General features: G+C 42.2%; 1 protein-coding gene across 1 annotated transcript in view; it reads left to right on the forward strand.

The window, feature by feature from the left end:
- The window catches only part of LOC143297147 (protein Wnt-4-like), a 108,219-nt gene extending 98,685 nt beyond the window's left edge, over positions 1-9,534 (forward strand). The window contains exons 3-4 of the mRNA XM_076609326.1: positions 5,503-5,774; positions 7,737-9,534. Coding sequence (XP_076465441.1) covers positions 5,503-5,774; positions 7,737-8,198 — 734 coding nt within the window. The 3' untranslated portion in view covers positions 8,199-9,534. The remainder of the gene's footprint in view (positions 1-5,502; positions 5,775-7,736) is intronic.
- The last annotated feature ends 14,207 nt before the right edge of the window (positions 9,535-23,741 follow it).

Raw genomic sequence — 23,741 nt, forward strand, 5'->3', positions numbered from 1 at the left:
GCTACAAAACATTTCATCACTGTAACTGCATACCACTAGCTGACTGATTTTCACAAAGCGGTATTCTTTCAGTTGCTGAACGCAACGCTCAAAATCTGCGCTGTGCTTGGCGAACTCTATATGATGAATCCGAAGAATGTTGAGTATGATGCCTCATTCTGTCTGTCTCTTTTTTGTTTTTTATTCCCCGTTGAGCAAAAGTATTATCTCCACCTGTTGTCGAATGCCAAAAAACGGGTTGTTCCCATGGATCTTCTTTCTGCTAGATGGCAGGATCGAGAAGTTTTATCCAGGACACGACTTGGTAAAGCGCTCCAAGAATTTCACCGTGCCCCAGAAACACTAAGACAGGCCTCACACGTGGCAAATTTCCGAGCTGGAAACCGTCTATCCATGGTGGAAACTTTCCTCTTGATATTAACGGACTCAGAACCCATTGCAACACCGAAGGCGAAGGATGGGGGAAATAAAAGTGCGACGGAGCAGTCCATGGAGAGATACGTCACTGGAATCCAATCAAAATAGGGCAAGTGTATAGCTCAGCTGGCTGAGCGCCAAGCTCGTTGATGAGTAATTAAGTTTCAGATCCATGGTGCCCAATGGGTACTCGCTGCCCGTGTTAATGCGTTGTTCTCATGGTGTTAGTGTGGTGTCACGTTTTGGTTCCGCAAACCCCTATCTCCGTTCCCCTTGGATGCTTTCAGCCATTAATCATACAACTTGAAAAGGGTGTCGACTGGGGGAAAATCACACGCGATCATGTAAGCCTGGTTATGCTTACATTGAGAAATAACATTGCGCGTGCATTTTCTGATGCTGATTCAACTTAAAATTGACGGTATAGAATATCCTTGCACTTGCACATATAAACAACACTGAACGCCATGAACTCAAGATGTAAGCTGAAAGTATGCATTCAACAGGAACGTGCCGGGAAAATGCCTTTGTGCACGTGCGTCCACTTGCACAGTGCGTTTGGAAGGACGAGATGGGGGGGGGGGGGGGGAGGGGGGGGGGATTGGGGGGGGGGGGAGGGTGGCGTGGGGGAGGGGGGGATGATGTCAGAGGTGAAAGTGACCAGGTAACAATAACTTACGAGAGCTGGCGAGAACAACTGTCCGCGTAAGCGATCCTTGTGGTAGAAGGGTATCTCTATGGCACACATCCGCCGCTCGTCTCTCTGGCATTTTCTCTCTCTTTCTCCCTCTCTGCCTCCCAGACCCACTGCTCTCTATCCCCACCCACCCATCTGTACCCATCCCATACCCCCCCTCTCTCTCTCATGCGTGTTTGCATGAGGGGTGTGTGCAACTGCGTGCACACTTACATACTTATGTGCATTGCATTACATTATTCTTTTTTTTGTTGTCACAACAGATTTCTTTGCGTGAAATTTCGGCTGCTCTCCTTGGGGAGAGCGCGTCGCTACACTGAGAGCACCACTCTTTATTTTCTGCCTGCAATTTCATTTGTTTTCCTATTGACGTGGATTTTTTTTTCTGCGTCCATTTTCCTATATCCGTATTAATGGCAAGGAGGAAATTCATTTACATGATTAACGTACGTGGAATATTCCTTCTGTCTACATACCCAAACGTTACCACATTATCAAACAGCACTGCTATTCTGCAGCGCAAAGAAAATTTCTTTTACATAAGACCATTCTTGACCAGATCATCTGGGACTGAAGAACACGTGTTACGTAACCTAACAGCTTACACGTCATTACTGATTGCGTAACCTAACAGCTTACACGTCATTTACTGATCTTTGTAACGGCACAAGAGAGTTTCTAACTAAATATAACAATCGACCCTGAACAGAGAGTTACGAACTGAGCACAAAACAACAACACTGACAGGCACGAAGTTTGGGTTTCCAGATGATTGGCACTGGAGCGTTACAGACACATAAGCAGACTGTCTGCTGTTGTACTGCAACATGGCCGCCACTATAGGAAGGTCTAACTTAGCCAAGAGAAGGGAAATTTCCTGACACTGATGCGTTCACGTAAGGTCATTGTTTAGAAATAAGTTTTCAAATGAAGCTCTGGTATAAGGCATTTGGTTCGGAATTTAAAAAGAAAAGAAAAAGAACTCGTTAATTTTCGCAGAGCTGTCATTGAAAGTGCATTAACCTTTGCTATTACCGTTTGGTACGGAAGCATTTATAAGGCATAAATCACAGCCCTGAACAGAATTGAAAAACAGCCTGTCAGTTGGAAAGTTAGATCTGAATTTACCTATTCCAGGAGGTGAGCGTTAAGGATGTGAGTTGAAAAGAACATGTGAACAGTGATTCTTTACGTGAGAACAGGTGTCAAACCTATCCCCGATACAAGGTTAACATTTTTTTCCCTAATTCACAGTACTTACAGAAACTTATCTTTCCGCTGGTCTTAAACTGTGTCATTGGGGTTGTTACTTCTGTATCTTTTTAACGTATTTGTTCTTAGAAATATACATGACCACTAGTCATCGTTCCAGACTAACACGCGTTGTTTTCAACGAAATTTAGGAGAGAGAGAGAGAGAGAGAGAGAGAGAGAGAGAATATTACTGTATTCACTGTCTGCAAACGAATCAGAACCGAAAGGGAACAGCACAAGCATTTTCAGCGATTCGTTCACTCGTGAGCGCAATACTATCCATCATCGATAATCGTCATGACGGTGGCACTGGTCAGTCCACATCAGTGCCCTGTCATTTTTTTGTAATCCATTGTTTAGCTTATCATCTCGCAATCTGACCTCGAAAACCGGCATACTAACTTCATAATTATATAGAAGGTGAGGGTGGGTGGGTGGCATTGGTGACTGTGGCCCTCACATACCTCCGCACACGGGAATAATTGAACAAAGAGCTAGAGAGGAGCGTAACACACTCTCCGAGACGGGCGGTATCTTCCGCAGACGGTAGATAACCGAAACCGTTTTAGACTTATGATTTGTGATGCGCGCTTTTTTGACAGCCTCTTGGAAACGGGCCTCGCCTCCCTCGGGGGAGCTGTCTAGCCTCCGGGACGGGAGACAGAAGCCGGCTGATAATCTCTTATTGAATTTCGCTTTTATCGTCTCCCGGCACAGGGCTGAACGCTCGGCAGTTCTACCCGACTGGGCCGCGTTTCGTCTCCATCCCACTCTCTCTCTCCCTTCCTCCTCCTTTCTCCCCAATCGAATGCTGTGCCAGTTTCATGCTACGTGAAGGGTTTGGAGGAAGAGCTATGGAGCTGGAGGCTTGAGTGACGGCCGTGTTGAACAGACCTTCCTGCAGCAGCACCCACAGGCAACACTCATTCACACAAAACTCCAACACTCCACATTCTTAAGCGTGCACGCACATACAGACGAACGCAAAGTATACAAGATTGCCTCCCCTTCCTCACTTTTTTTCCCCTGGTCGTTTTCTTCTTCCTCCTCAGCCATGGCGGTAAGTGGAGGAGACGTCAAGACTAAATTTAGTTCACTGATGGCCGCACGGGGTTTTTAATTCCGTAAGAAGTCATTGAGGCGCAGAGATATATGTCCCGAAAATACCACGACCGAATCTCCTGTTCCTCTATATAACATTCATGACGCACTTGAACTAGGGGGGAAAAAACGATTCAGCTAGTTATCCTTTAAGATGTCGAATAACCCGTAGGCGCAGGTGTGCGCGCGGCGGACACTCGTACGAACGCACGCACGCACACACACAACCACACACACATGTTTCCTAAGTCAAACAGTCTATTTCGTACCTTTTTTGTCCTTTCGTTATAAAACTCAATGATAATAAAATCTTATGATACCAGAATAATCAACTTGTCAACACAATATAAACCAGTTCATCAAACATCCTTTGTCTCTTTCTTAAATTGAAACAACAGATTTCTCTGTGTAAAAGACGGTTTGCTTTCCCGTTACATACGCATTTTCATAGTGCAGCACCACCTATTTTCATCTGCTTGCGTGAATATATTTATTTTGTTTATATCAAAGTCAGTTTAGCAAGTGACAGCTGTTCTTTTACTGGGTTCTTTTACTGTTTTGCTGTTGAGTACTTGTCCTCTTTGTACTGTCTCACCTGAAATATTAGTTCCCGGAATCAGCTTCCAGACCAACATGCAAGCTGACAGTTGAGAGGAGAAGATCAAAGGCATATATACACATAGGAAACAACAGAGGTAGACTGCCTTGTGTGCATACATTGTGATGTACTTCACACGATCTCCGGTTTCCAACCATCCTGACTTATTTATCTTGCTTTGCTTTGTCCGACCTCTTCCGCCTGGAAGGTGTTGTGGGAAGAGGAAGATGTCAGTGTGCGGCCTGGATGTGGAGTCTTGTTGTGGGCTCTCTGACCAAGGCTGAAAACGTAGCTCACTATAATGTTGTTCAATTTAATTGACGGGCGCCATAGCCGAATGGTTAAAGCGTTGGACTTTCGATCTGAGGGTCCCGGGTTCGAATCACGGTGACGGCGTCTGGTGGGTGAAGGGTGGAGATTTTTACGATCTCCCAGGTCAACATATCTCCAGACCTGCTAGTGCCTGAACCCCCTTCGTGTGTATACGCAAGCATAAGATCAAATACGCACGTTAAATATCCTGTAATCCATGTCAGCGTTCGGTGGGTTATGGAAACAAGAACATACCCAGCATGCACACCCCCGAAAGCGGAGTATGGCTGCCTACATGGCGGGGTAAAAACGGTCATACACGTAAAAAGCTCACTCGCGTATATACGAGTGAACGTGGGAGTTGAAGCCCACGAACGTAGAAGAAGAAGAAGAAGTTCAAGTTAATTGACTTTGAAGTTCTACAATACCAGTGTGTAAAATACCAATGGTGAAACATTATACCCATCATGCCTTGGGTCAAAGAATTAAACATTCTCATTGAAACACGTTTTGTTTGTTTTGAAATGTATTGTTCAATTCACGTTGCAACTTTGTGTATATCCATCTTGGTTTTCTCCCCTGAAAATTAACGCTGCAACCTTCTGTGTGTCCACCAAGACCTTTCCTCTCTCTTAAAATTCACGTTGCATCTTTCTGTATGCCTACCATGGTTGTTTATCTATTTATTTGTTTTAGTTTTTCTATTAAATTTAAAGGTTTCTACTCATAGTTATTGTTCTTTTGAAAATTCATGATGCAATCTTCTATATGTCCATCATGGTTGTTTATTAATTAATTAATTAATTAATTTATTTATTGATTGTCGTATTTGAAAATTCATGCTGCAACCCTCTGTACATCTACCACAATATTTTTCTTCTAGAAAATTCACGCTGTAACCTTCAATATGTCCAAATGTCCACCGCCAGATATATATATATATATATATATATATATATATATATAGAGAGAGAGAGAGAGAGAGAGAGAGATTTTGTTGTTGAAAACTCACTTTGCAAGCCTGTGCATGTTCACTACGATTCTTTCTAAATTCTATTTACAATTCTATTCGTTTAAATCTGTTTATTTTATCAGCTCATGTCGCAACCCGTGTGCACGTGCAGAGAGTCGCGAAACGGCCTACATCTATGCAATCTCCAGCGCCGGGGTGATGTACGCGGTCACCAGGGCCTGCTCCAAGGGCGAGCTCATGAAGTGTGGCTGCGACCGGCGGGTGAGGCGACGCCACGCCACCGACGGCACCTTCGAGTGGGGCGGCTGCTCCGACAACATCCGCTACGGCGCGCGCTTCTCCAAGGACTTTGTGGATGCCAACGAGCGACGCTTCAAGGCGGAGGGCTTGATGAACCTGTGGAACAACGGGGCTGGGCGGAAGGTGAGGAGCTGGGCTGGGGGGTTTGGCGTCTGGTCAAAGAGCATCTCTGTTGAGGCTGTTGTGTCCAGGTTGGTGTTTTAGATCATAAGTCACGCGGGATATGGCACCATCTCACACAATACCGAATTTGGTAGAAAGAGAAGACGAGCAGTGATGGCTTAATGTTGTCTGCATTTGTCTTGCTATACTGAAGAACAGCAGTCATTGTCAGCGTGTCTCTGTTGGCTCTTTGGTTAGGTTATGTCTCAAGGCTGGGTCAGTGCGCTTGGTGTTTGTGTGTTTATGCGGTTTTTAAAATATAAATTTTTATTGTTTTGTTTGTTTGTTTGTTTTGTTTTGTTTTTAATGTAATTGCCCTTTCTTTCGTCTGGCAGATATTGAGTAGCGAATATTGATCAGCCCGCATGGTTTGTCGCTAATTTGAAACTGAAAAAACCCGAAGTTTTGTATTGTACTACAGTTTTGTTGAAAGAGGTTGTTAGGATTGCTATGTGCTTGTGTTGTGTTGTTTTAAGTTGTATGCATTGTGCTACAGTCTTGTTGCAACAGGTTGTGAGGACTGGATATGAGTTGAGTTGTGTATTATTTGTGTTACGATAGGCATACTATTCGTCTTGTGATGTCTTTGTGTTGCAGTCCTGTTTGTTTCTTGACCTATAACCGTTCACTGGGAGGAATATTTGACACACACACACACACACACACGCACGCACGTACGTATGCGCGCGCGCGCGCGCACACACACACACACACACACACACACATACACAGCTTGCCAGTGCACCGTGCGTGCCGCTGGCTTGGTCAGTCTCTACCTTCATACACGGACGCGGAGTCCAGTCAATCATTCATTTATCTATCATTTATCTATCAATGTTTTGGGAGCCTGGGGGTTCGACCTCAGAACCTTCAGAATGTATACCTTCATACACGGACGCGGAGTCCAGTCAATCATTCATTTATCTATCATTTACCTATCAATGTTTCGGGAGCCTGGGGGTTCGACCTCAGAACCTTCAGACTGTCTGGCCGGCTCCCAGCCAGATGTGCAAAGCAGACGCCACTCACGCTGTGTGGATCCAGTAGCTATATTGCCATCTGAAAGATGTAGGGGCCGGACGATATGATGGGGTTCTGACCAGCAGAGATGTTTATTATGGTGATAGTGGAGCGCGGGGTGTGCCAGGGAAGCGGCACGAGCGTCTGTACTGACTTTGGTGACTTACAGCAGCATCGGAGGGCGAGAGCGATGGGGCATCTCCGTGATAACTGTTGTTTGAAAAAGGGAAAGATCTGTCATCTCACCCCACGATGAAATTCTGGCTTCTCTTCAGTACTGGATCTGTTTATTTCTATCTGTGTGTCCTCTGTGTGCGTGTGTGTGTGTGTGTGTGTGTGTGTGTGTGTGTGTGTGTGTGTGTGTGTGTGTGTCTGCCTCTCACTGTGTCTCTATCTTTCTCTGTCTCTCTGTCTGTTTGTCTGTCTGTCTCTCCTTCTCTCTCTCTTTCTTTACTCTTTTCCTCTCTCTTCGCCCTACTTCTCCCTCCGTCTTCCCCCTTTCTCTCTGTGGTTACTGATATTGCTTTGTCCAGGTTGGTGTTTTAGATCATAAGCACGCTGGATATGGTACCATCTCACACAATACCAAATTTGGTGGAAAGAGAACAAGAACAGCGATGACTTAAAATTGCCAGCATTTGTCTTGCTGTAGTACAGGAACAACAGTTATTGTCAGTGTGTGTCGTTTCACAGCTACCTGCCTTTGCCTCATTGAAATGTCCAGTCAGAAGAGGTCATGCTGCCATGGAATCAATCTCTTTACCTGACGTGTGTGTGTGTGTGTGTGTGTGTGTGTGTGTGTGTGTGTGTGTGTGTGTGTGTGTGTGTGTGTGTGTGCGTGCGCGCGTGTGTGTGTGTGTGTGTGTGTGTGTGTGCGTGTGTGTGTGCGTGTGTGTGTGACAGATCACCAAAGACAGCCTGGACATCGTGTGCAAGTGTCACGGGGTGTCTGGGTCGTGCTCCGTCAAGGTGTGCTGGCGCAAGCTGCGGCCTTTCCGGGCCATCGGAGCCCTCCTCAAAAGCAAATTCGACGGCGCCAGCTTCGTCCGCTACGACTCGGAACGGCGACGGTTAAAGCGGGTGACGAAGCACCAGAAACGGCCCCGGAAGAACGACCTGGTGTATCTAGACGAGTCCCCGGACTTCTGTGAGTACAACATGCAGAGCGGCTCACTGGGCACCCGGGGTAGACGCTGCAATAAGACCAGTTACGGTCTGGACGGGTGCACGTTGATGTGTTGTGGCCGTGGCTACAAGACCTTGATACAGGAGGAGAAGGACGACTGTGACTGCAAGTTCTACTGGTGTTGCCGCGTGGAGTGCAAACAGTGCACGCATGTCCGTGAGATGAACTACTGTAACTGATCACGCGGGACAAGCCGCGTGCAACAGCACAACTGTGGGCCTGGAACGAACTGACGATACACAGCGTGCTTTCATCACCGGGGGTTCGAATCCCCGTGCACCCAATCCCCACTGCACGCTGTGCTGATGGCGCACAACAGATCTGTTTCTGCGCGTCCACCCATGATGAATAACCCTGAACATGATGCAGCCATTGTTCTCATGTACTGGGCATGTCCTGTCGCAATGAGCATATCCAGTGAATGCAAAACTGTAAGAGATCCGGGTTGTTGACTTGAGTGATCACATGCGTTGAGCAAGTAGGACGTGAACGCTTCATATTGTATACCTCACCTACAGACACTGCGACCGTTGACGGAACGGTGATCGTTATTGAACATGGACATGACGAAGGCATGTTCTCTCTGATCAACAAGTGATGGTAAGAGTTTCTGAACATCATGTGACCGGGAGACATGTAGCAAACTGTGCACCATAACCTGAAAAACACAAAGACTAATCACTGCTGTCTCTCTCCTGACAGTTTGTTGGATCAGGAGTCGCAGTCTGCAAACGGTCAGACTTGTTGGAAAGATCTTATTGTGACTATCACACAGTGAATGAACACTGACTTCCATCCATTGTATAAAAAAATGGTGTACTTGGATTTTAATTCTGAACATGTGTAGCTGTCTACAACTTTGCAACTTCTGTACTGGTCACATTTTCGATTACTATCTAGTAGTAATACGTTTTAATATATATAAAGATTTGCAATGGTGTACACATTTTTTAGTTGATACTGTTATACTTGATAATAACTTTTGTACACATTTTGTTATTAAAATAAGCGATTGTACTAGATGTACAGACGATTTTATACAGAATATATTAATGGTTTTGTTCATTGTAGCTTACAGAGACAGTTGAGGTGAACAGTGACATTGAAATCGTTTAAAGAGAGTTTGCTATGCTCCCAAATAATTATGATGAAGAATAATTCTGAAATCTGAAATTGTGCAAAAGGAGATAGTTACAATTCAAACTAGGATATTTTTGTGTTTTTAACACCGATTCATACTGAAAATGCTAGCCCACTGTCATGTATGCTGTTACAAATGAACTTGCTCAGCAGTGATTTTTTCGTAACACTTTGAAAGCTTTTCTTCTTTTTTCTTTTCTTTTTTTAAGGAAAGCACGTGCGACACTAGAATATATCACTGCGCTGCTTTTACTCAGGAAATTTAGCGGGCGGGAAAAACCGACACTATGTTTGATTTGTTAGTTGGTAGCTTTACGCCATGACAACCACAATGGCTGACCTGTGGCTGTTTTGTTGTTATATATATATATATATATATATATATATATATATATATATATATATTTTTTTTTTTTTTTTTTTTTTTTTTTTTTAAACGAAAATGCAGTGAAATAGCATGGCTGTCATCTTTAGGCTGTCCCGTGTGAAATCAGTCATAGGGATCGCTGCTTAGCGATAGCAAATGCTACTGTAGAGCTGATGCTACAGAGCTATTAGGCACAGCGACAGCCCTCCAACCCACCCCGTCACACACGTGCAAGAATGCTCGCACGGATGCGCACATGCGCACGAACACGCCTCAGACGGCTATGTATTTTCATTTGTCTTGTCACATTTATTGTGAATGGGCACACAGCACACACACACACACACACACACGGTCGTCAACATTCAAACATATCAGAGAAACAAAACCAAAACTTCAAAGACTGAATATCTCCATCTTGCCGATTTCATGACTTCTTTTGCTCTCTTACCCCCAAATTCAGAGAAAATATATACTATTCAAATGATATGTATTTATGATGTAATACTCTTTTATGACGAAACAAGCTTTGATATGCTTCTTGATCAAACTAAAGCAAATCTTTCTCTGTCTTCCTCTAAAATTTCAATGTACATAGTGCATTTTCTCTTTCAAATGTCAATCATTTCGCATCGTTGTGACAGTTGGTTTGTATTAATTGAAAGGGGAAAAAACCTGTGCAAAGTTATTATCATTATCATTATTATTATTATTATTATTATCAGTTTGATTTTCCTTTATTTTAATGAAGGAATAAAAAGTTATGAAAAAAGAAAAGAAAAAGATGGGACTTAAACTTGTCCTGGAAAAAAAAACCAGATGGCTTGGTTACCTTTCTTCATGATTTACAAGCTAAGAGCTACGGGCCTTTGAGAAGCTGTGTATGAAAAACGCAGTCACCTGCATCAGGTTCGTTGCTTGGCATCTCTTTACCATTATGGACTCCACTGTCGAATTTCTTGTCGCAGGTGTTGACATCCTGAATGTATTTTTTTTTTACATCAAACTAATTTAAAGAAGAAAAAAAAAGTGTTTTTCATGTGTTTTGTCTCTGGACAAAGCGACAAAAAACTGTAACTTTATCGTTATGTTTCAGGTAAAGTCCAAGAGAGGGGCGTAAAATCACCTTCACTCATTTTTTTTCTTCTTCCTTTCTTCTCCTGAAGCTCCCGAGTTCCTACACACAAATTGCAACTCGCCGGCAGTTTAGACACGGAGTGAACGTGATTTTACACTCTTCTCCTAGGGGATTTAACCACGTTTCATTCGTTGGCTGTATAATATTCTGCCTTGTATTGGTAATGGAAAGGTTGTGTTGACACGGAAAGCGTCGGAAGAATATGGTTGGTTGGGAGAGGCATGAAAAATGCTTGTTGTTGTACATGTTTTGAGTGTGTTGTACATATAATAAATGTTACAACCATTGGATGTGATGATTTTTTTTTTTTTTTTTTTTTTTTTTTTGGTCATGGTCAATGTGTCTCGTTGTATGTTGTTCTCGGCTTTTTGTTATGTTTTGTGTGGCTAGTGCATTCGTTTTTTTGCTTTTTTTTTAATCTTTTGTTTTTCGATGCTTCTTTATAACTTGACTTCAACACTTTTGTCAAAAGCTGTTGTTGTTTTCCGCTGACTTAGCGGAACGTATCAGTGCGTTAAAATACAGTGACATTTGAAACATGTTCTTTGAAAACTTCATTCTCTCATTCTGTCTCTCTCTGTCTCTTTTCCTGTCTCTCTCTGTTGCTCTCTCCCTGTCTCAATGCAGATGTTTTTTTTATCCTTTCTAACATAATTTCAATATATATATATATATATATATATGTGTGTGTGTGTGTGTGTGTGTGTGTGTGTGATTATATCGCGTGGCGGTTCCTTTAACTGTGTAAATGAGAGAAATAGTACGTGCGCGCGTGCAAGAGTAAACCCTGAACAAAACAGTCTCTCCAGACTGAATCCAAAGTGAAAAGTGGACTAAATACCTGTACTCATACAGAATGATAGGAAGTGTTATAAGGATAGGGTAGACAAAGGGTCAATATGACTGCATGTTTGACTATATGGAAAACGAAAGAAAAAGATAAGAGGGGAGTATTTTAATACATAGTAGACTATGATGTACTCCAACACGCACGTAAACACACACACACACACACACACACACACACACACACACACACACACACACACACACACACACCAGCACACACACACACGCATCCCAAACCACCACCACTTCCACCGCTAGCACACAGGTGGACTGGTGACACTGAGGGCAGCAGAGGGACGAGACGATTCCATGAGTTCACGGTTCAAGTCTCCCCACGGCTCAGATCTTTTCCGTTGCACTACCTCATCACGGTGGCCTGGGTTCTGGTCTTTTGAATAAGATTCCAACCCTTGGGGTCCATTGTGCAGCTGGCTAATTGAGCATGTAGATGGAACCACGGTAACGAAAGGGGAATGAATCCCTGGCCAAACAGTGAGTAACATTCACTTTGAATGATGAGCAGGAAAACGCCAGATATAAGATCGAAAACAGAGCGGACAGTTGAAGACTTGTCAGAACTCGCTGTCCCGTATTTGCTGTCAAAAATAGATTTAGACAACAACAACAACAACAACAGTAACAAAACAAAAATATCAACGCATACAGTCAAAGTCATAAATAAATCGAAACGATATACCTTAATAAAGAAAGGAAATAATGGATAATTGTAGCGACTATTCTCGGTAGCCCAAGGCGCTTTTCAAACATGGAGTCATGTGCACAACAAGCTGCCTACCTGCATATAGCCGAACAGAAATGAAAAAAAACAACTATGAATCATGCAAAAGCCGTGATTTTCAATCTCCTCCCCTACACTGGAATCGGAAAGGTAGTCAGGGTGCTAGTATTTCAATGGGACAATAAACCGAGGTGCAGCAAGCTCTTGGCGCAGCCACGGGAAGAAAAGATTTGTCCCTGGCAACAGTGCGTAAGAATCCACTGTTGGTAAACAGTTAATGCCGACACTCAGGAGAAAATGGGTGACGTCGGTTTATGGCCAGTGTCACTCAGAGAAAGGGGGTGGTGGGATGGGGTGGGGGTACGAAAAGCAAACTTGTAACTACAGGTTTTTCCTGGTAACTGATACATACAGACTGTGTGTGTGTGTCTGTGGGAGGAATGTGGGGTGGGGTGGGGATGTTTGTGGGTGGGTGTCCGTCTGCTTGTCTGTCTGTGTCTGTCTCTGTGTGTTTGTGTGTGAGAGAGAAACGAGACAGAGAGAGAGAGGTTTATATCTTTATGTAGAGTTTCATATTTCTGTATTGTTTAGTACGCTTTTTGTGTCGTTTAGGAATAGGTTTGATTCTATACTTTTAGAAAAGTTCAATGAACACAAAGGTTGTGATAGCAAACTGCTTGTTTAGCAAATGAAAGGTTTTTTTTTCTTTTGTTTTCTCTTCTTTTATAAATAAGATAGCGTTTACGCTTTTATGACAAGCATTTGTTCGAATGTTTATTTATTTTATTTTTTGTTTTGTTTTCTACTACTTAGGTTTTTGTCAATCATTTCATGTCAATATTTACAAATCATTGATACTGAATATCAAAATTAAAATTAAAGCTGTGTACTTCAACCGCCTTGTGTGTGTGTGTGTGTGTGTGTGTGTGTGTGTGTGTGTGTGTGTGTGTGTGTGTGTTATTTGTGACTGTGTGCTTGCGTTTTATTAAATGAAATATTGCATTCAGGTTCTATTGAAGTCACAGAGAAAATACACCTACGCATATGTACAGACACGAACACACACTAATGAAGCTACGAGTCTGATCCTTGGAACAACAAAAGACACGCCTACGGAAACCATGCGATACCTGCTTGGCCTTCCTTCAGTGCGGGCCAGAAGCAAGTTAGAACAGGTTAAGACCTACTTCAGAGCATTTGAAAACCCTCAAAACCCACTGCATGATGTAGTCAAGGAACCAAAAGGCAGCCGTCTAGGACGAGGAAAATCATGGATGGGGCAAGCAGAAGACACAATCCAGCTAGTATGCCGACTACAAGACCTGAAAGAAACAAAAGAATGGGAGGAAAACCCCGAAAACCTCGATCATCTATTCAACACAGCCATTTCACCCACTCTAGGAAGACATTGTCGGGAATGGCCAGAGTGTAAAACTGATGCAGAAGTGAAGCTACTCATAGAAGGAAACAGTAAAGAAGAGGACATCATCATATACACAGATGGCTCAGTCACCAAAGACCAATCCGGTTGGGGATTCACTGTGAAACAAAATGGAAAAACAATTAGGGAAGAGAATGCTGCCTCCAAAGACACAACCTCCATCCTAACGATGGAAGTTGAAGCTGTGACACATGCTGTCCAGTGGCTATCATCTATCCATATGTCTGGAAACCGACATGCCATGATTCTAATGGACTGAATGAACTTCATACAGAAAACTGAAAGTGGAATGGGAAGCCCAGAGTGGCATGAGACAAATCGCAACTTTCAGATTAAAAAAACTTACATGGTCATACTGCCTGGGATATGCAGGTGTTAAGGGAAATGATCGAGCTGACAGACTTGCTGGTCACGCAAAAACAACGAGCGGCATACATCTAGGAAAATCGGAAATCCTCAGAAAAGTCAAAGAATACCAAAAAGAACAGGTACAAGGCCATCACACCATCGATCACTTCACACAGAAATGTGGACATAGCCTTTGTTTCTTAAGTCTTTCTCTTGGTTTGTGCATGTGTTGTCCGATGAATATAATTTCAGTCCTTTTGGGGCTTTAAAAGACGCAAGAATGTTGAGGCCAGTCCCTCTCTCTCTATGTGTTTCTGTGAATTTATACATGTGTCAATGTAAACTAAGACGAAGAGTGTAGACCTTGTTCGTTAGAGAAAAAAGAGTAATTTGCCCTTGATCAAAACGAATGGAGAATTTGTGGGACGGTCTGGTCTCCAAAAGGGAAAGTTGTGAGTTCGTCGATTGTACTCGTGGGGTAAGAAGTATTGTGTGTGCTGTTCGAACTTCAAAGGACATAAAAGATGGAAGGAAGATCACTGACACTACACCGAATACCAGCCACAAAGCGATTGCAAAAAGCGTGGCTAGCTCAGAATCACTTCGTGAACAGAAAGGGACCGCAGCCTGGCGATGGTATTCCTTCAATTTTTTACGAACACGGTCTTCAAAACAAGCACGGTATGTGACATTTTGAATCGTACATTTTTTTATGTTTAAAAATATATTTGTTTCAAATCAACAACCAAGCCAAAGAATGTTTTGAGTCTGACTTCTCAAAGAGGGAAGGCCATACTGTCTTCATTTCTCACGCACTTACCTGCCTAACGTGTGAACCCAAAAGCACAATTTAACCTTTGGCCAGTCTTGTTTCAACTTCCAGTGATCAATGTTGTATCGTTCAACTGGAAATAATTTTTGCCATATTTTTAGCTGCGATAATTTTTCAGCACAGATACATGAATCTGACACATAGTACAAAACTGACCAGTGTGCCCCTGAAACAAACACTACAAAGCATTTGCATTTTACAGCATTTGTCAGCGCATACTTCTTTAAAGTGGAGATGCTTGCACATGTTCAGAAAGTGCTATAACAATTATACTGAGCAGGGTTCGAATTTAACTTCTTTTTTCTTAGTCCCAGTCGGGCACTCTGGACAAAATATTTGAGTGCCCAATTGTGGTTTTGGGTGCCAGCATAATAAAATGAAATAAAATCTTCCATCGTTTCAACGGTGTGCCAAGGAAAGTCTTTCTGCCAGGCTTCATTGTACACACGCTGGCGCTTTGATTCGTACTCCTGCCGTTTATTCTTTTTGTCATCCTGAGTTTTTGTCTCTGTTCCGGGAGCCTTTCTTTTAACATTGAAGATGGGAAACATCGTCGCTAACGCGCCATGAACGTCAACATCCGATCGCGTACGCGCAAAGATGCTGCTCCGCGAAGCGAGCTGCAGCAGGCGACACTTTACATTTCGATCGGTCGCGTTCGAGCTTGCTTTCCTGGTGTCATTTAATTAATTTTCTTTCGCCTCTTATCAATGTTTGAGTGCCAGCTGGGCAGTCTCGACAGAAAATTTGCGTGCCGGAGCCAACTTTTCGTAGCATTTGCACCCGAGGACCCGCTAAATTCGAACTTTGCTGAGACAGTGAGAGCCTTGCTACTTCCACAGGCAATGTTTCTACACACACACACACACACACACACACACACACACACACACTTATATATATATATATATATATATATATATATATATATATATATATACAAGGCATACTCATTGTTGCAAATTTAAACAACTCACTAGCTTGAGATTATGCACATACATAATACAGTGAATAGGTCTGATACATTTTGGGAGTGATATGGAGTTTGATTGAAAATGTGTAACTAAAATAAATATATTGAAATTTAAGCTATAATTATAATTATATTCTCTTTTTTTCTGTAACAGCTTTCAGATGTGCAAAGCAAAGAAGACATCACTGCTACTTCTGCATCAGCAATGGAAACCAATGCTGCTGACAGAAATGTTACGGAATTTAAGTGGAAACATGTGATGTTCAGTTTCACAAATTCGGAAAGTATGTAATGGTATGACAGCTTTTTTTTCCCCCTTTATACCTGTCTGACACTGATGACACAGTGGAAGATGACTTGTGGGGCCTTGAAGACTGCTTTGTCATAAACTGACATTATTTAAGCTGTTTATATGTATTTGACTGTGCTTTCATATCTGTGAAACTGCATGTTTGGTGCATATCTGTTATGCATGTGTGGGTGTATGTGTGAATGTGTGTCTTCATGTTTTACATTTATGTGCTTATTTATCATCATTGTTGTCTTATTTATTTATTTATTATTTTATTATTATTATCAGTATTACTACCTTTTTTATGTCATAATTATTTATTTATTTATTTATTTATGTAAGCTTATCTACTATTTATTCACCTTTTTTTTTTCTCAAGGCCTGACTAAGCGCGTTGGGTTAAGCTGCTGGTCAGGCATCTGCTTGGCAGATGTGGTGTAGCGTATATGGGTTTGTCCGAACGCAGTGACGCCTCTTTGAGCTACTGAAACTGAAACTGAAAATAAGCTGAAGGGGGGTTAGTGGGTGTCCGTTTGTAAACATTTTTTTTTTTTCAAAAAGAGGTAAAGTGTGTGTGTTAGTTGAGAGTGGATTGATTGAGAAGGATCAAAGGTATGGACAAAGTGTATGACACAGCATTGTTTTTTTTGTAAAGCTTTCTTCTTGGGAATTGTGGAGTTTGAATGCCTCTGGTATTTTTTTTTCTTACTGATGTCACCAAATATTGCAACTGTTTATATTCATATTCTTTTACTTTTTTTGTTTGTTTTTTGATTAAATAATGAAATATATAACTACAAGTGTAATAATGAGTGATTGTGGCACGTTAGTGTCCGCTCATTGTTGAGGAAGTCAGTTTTCAATGTCAAGGCTGTGTAATATTTTATGGTCAAGCTTTTTGATTTAAATATTACACCTTTATGAGTTTGTCTGCCTACTGTTCATCAACGGTTTTTTGTTTTTGTTTTGTTTTTTGTTTTGTTTTTTTGTGGTCAGTTATGTATCCCTTTATCACTTTTTAAAAATTCAGATCCAGGAAATCTTGGCCATATCCTCAGGAAAACAAAGCATTGACTTTATCATGTTTCATTTTGTTCAAAATAGGTTTGATGAACAATAAAAAGGACAAGTAAGTATTCAAAAATGGGGTCTCACTAAGTGGAGATTGTAACTAAAGCATTTAAATTGAACTAAAACCAATAGCTTTATATATCAGGTTGGTCATTTCTATGTTAGTAACTATATCAATGTATGGGCACATTATAAGACATTTCTAAATTAAGGGGGGGATTTATGCACTGGTGCCAGCATCTGTTGTGATTAATTTTGAGGAAATTCCCCAACACCTGACAGATGTGGTTTTGTGCTCATGGGAAACATCACAACGACCTAATTCTCTGAAAACATGACAGAGACAAGACATGCTGATTGCTACATTCATCATGTCAGTTTCATGAAAACGTCTCATATCATACTCTTTAATATGCTATGAGTATGACAGCATGATAGAATTGAAAATGGTTTTGATGTTGCTTATGGGGAAAATAGTTCATCTGATATAATTTTGTTTTACTTGCAATATATGCAACACTTGTATACGGGAGACAATTTAACGTCAACAGCCAAAACTTATACGCACTGCTAGCTAATAATTATTTTTTGTGATTTTTCAATATTTTGCACAATGATGTTTTATTATCTCTATTTTCAATATTTACCACCCTAAATATAAAATAAAGGTGCTAAAATAGTTTATTTGCATGTTTTCAAACCTGCATGCAATGTTTGTTTACAAAACGATCACCTCATTAAATATGCAAAACCTTTGTACCACCGTATCTCAGCTTCTACAAGGCGTACACACAAAAATGAAACACCAAAATGTTCAGCAAAAATCCCTCCATTGGAGTCAAATGCTTGCCAACATTGGCCAAAAGAAGCATTTTCATTGGTTCCTGTTTACACGAGGCTATGGTACAGGGCCCGCTCCCAGCCAATGAGATGGCTTCTTTCTTCTGCTTTCGGCATTCGCGTCACAAGCTGTGAGCGGAACAAGTGTGTCAGTTCAGAGAGGCTCTTTTTGTTTTTGTTTTTGTTTTTGAGTTAGTGTTGATCATTTTGATCATTATCATGGGCAAACCAAAGAAGGTGAGGTCGGATAGGCGCAAGAAGAGACAGTTTTATGGCAACAGATTCACAAAAAGTGATAAGTCAGAGAGCAAAGACAGTGACAGAAGTGAGAGATCAGCCGACGCTGAACAAACACATGGCGACCGGCCCCACTCTTTCCTCCCCTCAGCTAGCTCAGACTCACTGGTTGAACAAGACTATCCAGCACCATCAACTTCTTCTGCTACTAAATTAGACTCAAAATTAGGAGAAGAAAGTGTTCAATTGGATAAAGATGATTCTTGGACTGGATTTAGGTTTGTTGACTGTGAGAACTTGGTAGATTTTGTGTCTCAGCTGCTGTGTCCCAAATGTAAACAACCACTAGATCTAGGTGCAAACAAACGCCTGTTTCATGTGAAAGAGGACAAGATTTCCATGGCATCTAAATTTACTTTTCACTGTCAATGCAGTCACACAATTAGTCTTGACACTTCTAAAAAATGTGTCAAAACTCATGAAGTGGATAGGAGGTTTGCACTTGCAATATTTGCCTCAGGCAAACACTATACAGGTGGAAAGAAATTTTTAGGTAACATGAACATGCCCCCACCCCCACAGACCTGAAGCTGGTCACTTCATAAGAAAAGGATCCTAGAAGCAACAAAGAAAGTAGCAAAAGCAATCAAAGAAAAAGCAGCTAGGGAAATCAAAGATAGCCAAGGAAATAACATTACAGTATCATGTGATGGTACGTATCAACGCCGGGGCTTTCAGAGTAAGATTGGGGTAGTGACGGTGCTTTCTGTACATGGCAAACAGTCAAAAGTTCTTGATACTGAGACTTTATCTAACCACTGTGACTCATGTGCCAAGAATAGAAAGAAGAAGACAGATGTAGATTTTCAGACCTGGAGAGAAATTCATGAGAGGAAAGGTGAGTGTGACAAAAACCACACAGCGTCTGCGGGGGCAATGGAACCAGCCGGGACAGAAACTATTTTCCGTCGTTCACAGACATTATATGGCCTAAAGTATACAACATTTTTAGGTGATGGAGACAGCAAGTCATTTTCTACTCTAACAAAGGCAGACCCACCAGTGTATGATACCAACATAGAGAGATTAGAGTGCTGTGGGCATGTACAAAAAAGGATGGGCAGACATCTCATGAAAACTGTCACTGAAAACAAAAACAAGCAATTCAAATTGCAAAATGGAAAAATCACAAAGGGGTTAGGGGGAAAGGGAAAGTTAACAAAAAAGGCTATTTTAAAAATTCAGGGTCATTTTGGGGCTGCCATTAGAAACAATGTACAAAATGTCACACAGATGAAAAAAGATATTTGGGCAATATGGAAGCATCGCAACAAACAGCATACAAATTGTGGAGGGTGGTGTCCATCCAAAAGTGGAAAGGGAGATCCTAATAAAAATGCATTCCCAGAATATGTTTGCCAGCAAATCAAGCCAGTGTTTGAGGTGCTCACCCAAGACTCCCTCTGAATAAATGTGCGCACGGTGGGTCACAGAACACGAACAAGAGTCTGCATAACATCATCTGGCAGCGGTGCCCCAAAACTTCTTTTGTAGGCAGGAAAAGACTTAGTCTAGCTGTAGAAGATGCCAGTGTTGTTTACAATGATGGGGAGAGTGGTAGACTTAGCATTTTTGGTGAATTAGGAATGCCACAAGGACACTATACAAAATTATGTTTTGAGGAGCTTGACCGTGCACGCATCGCAGCTTCGTTCATTCAAGCAATGCCTGCGGTGAAGGATGCAAGAAGAAAAAGAACATATGAAGCTGCTCAGTTAGCTGAAGAAACTGAACAATTCTACTTAGCAGGTGCCCATGAGTAGCCTTGGTGAGTGTTATGCATGCTGTTAACAGTCTTTATCTAACTTTTGTTGTTTTCAAACTTTTAAATGCTGTTTTCTCAATTTCATCATTTTCGGAGAGTATGGTTACTAATGTCAGCCTAAAATCCACATTTTTTTGTCATATTGACTTGAAATTTTCTGCACAGATTCATGACACATGTGGCTTCACAATAGACTATTTCTAAAGGTGTTAGATAAGAGAGAAGTGGGTTTAGAAATTTTTAGTTTTCATGTTTGTCACAATCACACTGTGGTCTTATGAAGGGAGATAGAGAGTTGGTTTTAGTCCGTTTTAAGCATCTGACTGTGTTCTATCCCTGTGCAAAGTTTGAAGTCAATTGAGTTAAAACTTTAGAAATTATGCTGACATTTGATAACCAACCCATCTCGCGACCACGCATACAGTGATCTAAAGAAAATTAAAAAAAAAAAATATTTAGATATACATAACAAGATTTTTGTTTATTGGCTCTAAAAGTATGATAACCAGACTGCAAGTTCACCAAAAATCAACAAAATCAGGAGATATTTAGAATTTGAAACCTAAAAACAAAAATGAAGAAAAAATGTTAAAAATCACCTAACAAGCTGCCCTTAAATGAGAAGACTCCAAAATCTGTAGCTGTGGTTTTTCTTTTCTTTTCTTTTCTTTTCTGTGTGTTTTATTTTTTGTTTCCTTCTTCTTTTTGAGGGAGAAAAATAGGGAGAAGCAGTGTGGTTCAAACCAGTTAGATTCACTGCAGGTAAAGTTTGGTTTTTTTCTTTCTTTCTTTCTGATCTTGGAAAACAATCAAAACTTTGTGAATATAGACATTGCACTTAACTACACACAGACACAGACACACACACACACACACACACACACACACACACACACATGCAGAGCATCCAAAACTAAATGGAGCTCACATAACAGATAACTCATATTGTTAAGATAATTGTTCATTAGCATTTTGGCATGAATGTTTCTGATTCCGACCTGTTTACCCTGCATTTTTTAACAGTCCAGATTTGATTGTACAGATTTAATAACCAGCAACAAACAACTGAACTAAAAAATATTTCCCAATAAGATACAGGAAATAGAAAATGGAAGGTTGGGCATGCAAATGTAAATAAAGGCAAATATTTACACAAAGAATTTACTGCACTACCAGTTTCTAAAAATGGCATCAAAGAGAAAGCAGGTATGTGTGTGTCAATCCTTTGGCCAGTTGATAAATACAAGGAACTCATAGGTTTCCATAAAAGAAATACAGATTTCAACCTGGTGAAAGTACAGACAAATGCATTTGGGGTGAGCAGGTCAGCTGACTGTGTGTACCAGACTGGTGTGTCTGTGTTTGAATGTATGGGAGTCTAGAGAAGCCCTACCGATGCATGTTACTTGCAATGATGTATGAGTGAGTACTGTATAAACAAATGCATGCTGGCTACACCATAGGATGAAACTGGTCTTTACTTGCAATTAATCATCACTGCAGCTGTGATGAAACACACTTGAATCAGACTTGATGATTATGATTTTTAATCAGATTCCATGCAGAACGCCACCACTCTTCTCTCCACGAATTTCGATGCTCAACTTACAGCTCTTCTTCCCACATACTTCCATGCTCAACTCCACCACTGTCATCCCCACAAAATATATATGCATAAAAAAAAAAGAAAAAGAAGAAAAAAGTATTTATTATTTTAAAGCTAAAAAAAATAATGTGATAGAAAAGCCATAAAAAGATCAAATTCATTGGAACAGCACTGGCCATTTTCTCAAGTTTGTTTTTAGAAGGCAGACACACACAGACACACACACGCACACAGACACACACACACACACACACACACACACACACACACACACACACTCTCACTCATTCACTCAACTATGTAGCAACAGTGTGAAATGCTGGAACGTATACAGGTTATGAATGAATGGGTCACGCACAGGAGCGATACTTTTTTTTTCCAATTCAGTTGTTGAAATGTGCGGAAAGTTAATTGGTGTCGCTGTGACAGCAGAAATGACTCTGTGACAGCAGAAACTGACTTGACTTCGTCTTCTTGTTTCTGGTTCCGCAACAACTGAAAAGTGCCTTTTGCACGACGAACACGTTCACCTTTCATGCCACTTTCCAGCTGTCCGTTCTGTTTTAAATACTCTTTTAATTCTTTAACTTTCAAGAATGGAGTCAAGCGCACTTTCAGTTTCAGCGGACGGAGTCGCCATGTTGCCTTTATCAAAACGTCCCAGAAGTGAAGGGACAGAACTCTTCACTGACTTCCGGTTTCCTGACGAACAAGGTCTATTCTCGTGGGTCTATTCCGTGAGTGAGTGAGTGCGTGTGTGTGTGCGCGTGTGTGTGTGTGCGCGTATGCACTTCTTTTCTCTTCTTTCTTTCCTCAAGTTCTTTACCTAGCCTCTCTCTCCATCGCTCCAGGAAGGGGTGACCATGAATGAAGACTAGCGATACAATTACCCGGTACTCTGTGGAAGTCTTATTGACTATGTAGCCGACACAACCCGCCCAGCAACCCGTAGGATCCCAATATATGCGGCGTCAGTTACCGAATTAGCGTCTCCGCTGTCAACACGAATCTGCATCTCGTCTCCTGCTCGCCTGGAGCTTGTAACGAACAATCTCATTGGTCAGTTTGTTCAAACGGGAGCCCGTTTGTCCAGGAGAGAAATGTCCGTGGCTGGGGATCCGGAGGCGCGGACGGTTAGTGTGGGGATGTCCGGATGGTTGTGCGGACAATTGTGTTTAGACGGTGTGCACGTGCCAGAGATGAAGAGAAACAGTGTCCATGCCTGGCTGAAATCGAATGACTTGTCTTGTGTGGAACCCACAAGGTCCGCGACAAAAAAAAAAAAAAACTGCTGGCACCTCCCCTACCCCCTTTGACCTCCCCCACCCCCTCCCTCCGTCACCCCCTCACCCATGGACACCGCAAACCACCCACCACCTCCCCCATCCCTCTCACCACCACTTTCTGTCCGTCTTGTCCTGGGATATATGTGCAAGCACACTCCCCCCCCCCTCCCAACATCTCCACCACCACCACCCGTAATCATCTTAGGCGTGTGCTATTCATGTTAGCACGTGCCCGCTGACGAAGAGCAGGCGCGTACAGAGAGGAGGGGTTGGGTGGAGAGTCTTGACAGGCTTGGGGGGCGTGGGAGGGGGAGGGGCGTGTGGGGGGGGGAGGGGGGGCAGCTGAACAAGTCCCTGACCCTCTACACCCTCCCCCTCTTCCTGTTCCCTATGACGGCCAGTGACACGTGTGTCTGGCTGGGATTAGCGGATCCACCGCCCACAGAAAGGGATGCGGGCAGACAGTCGTGGGATACACCCTCACTTCTTCCCTTCCGCTCCTCACGCGGAGTGAACGTCCACGGACGCCTTGTTGTGAAGACTACCCATTCCGTCTTGAGGGGGGCAAAAATTGTGGATATTTGCGAGTCGTGAACACTAGCGTGACAGAAGGCAGGGGAAGGGAGGGAGGAATTCTTGTGAGAAGTCCTCAGAATCAGCAGAGTCCGAGAAACTTGATAGTCTGTGCGAGGTGCTTGTCATTACCAAAGACATTTCTCTCTCTCTCCCTCTCTCTCC

The sequence above is a fragment of the Babylonia areolata genome, chromosome 22 (genome assembly GCF_041734735.1).
Source record: "Babylonia areolata isolate BAREFJ2019XMU chromosome 22, ASM4173473v1, whole genome shotgun sequence".
In the NCBI taxonomy this organism is placed as follows: domain Eukaryota; kingdom Metazoa; phylum Mollusca; class Gastropoda; order Neogastropoda; family Buccinidae; genus Babylonia; species Babylonia areolata.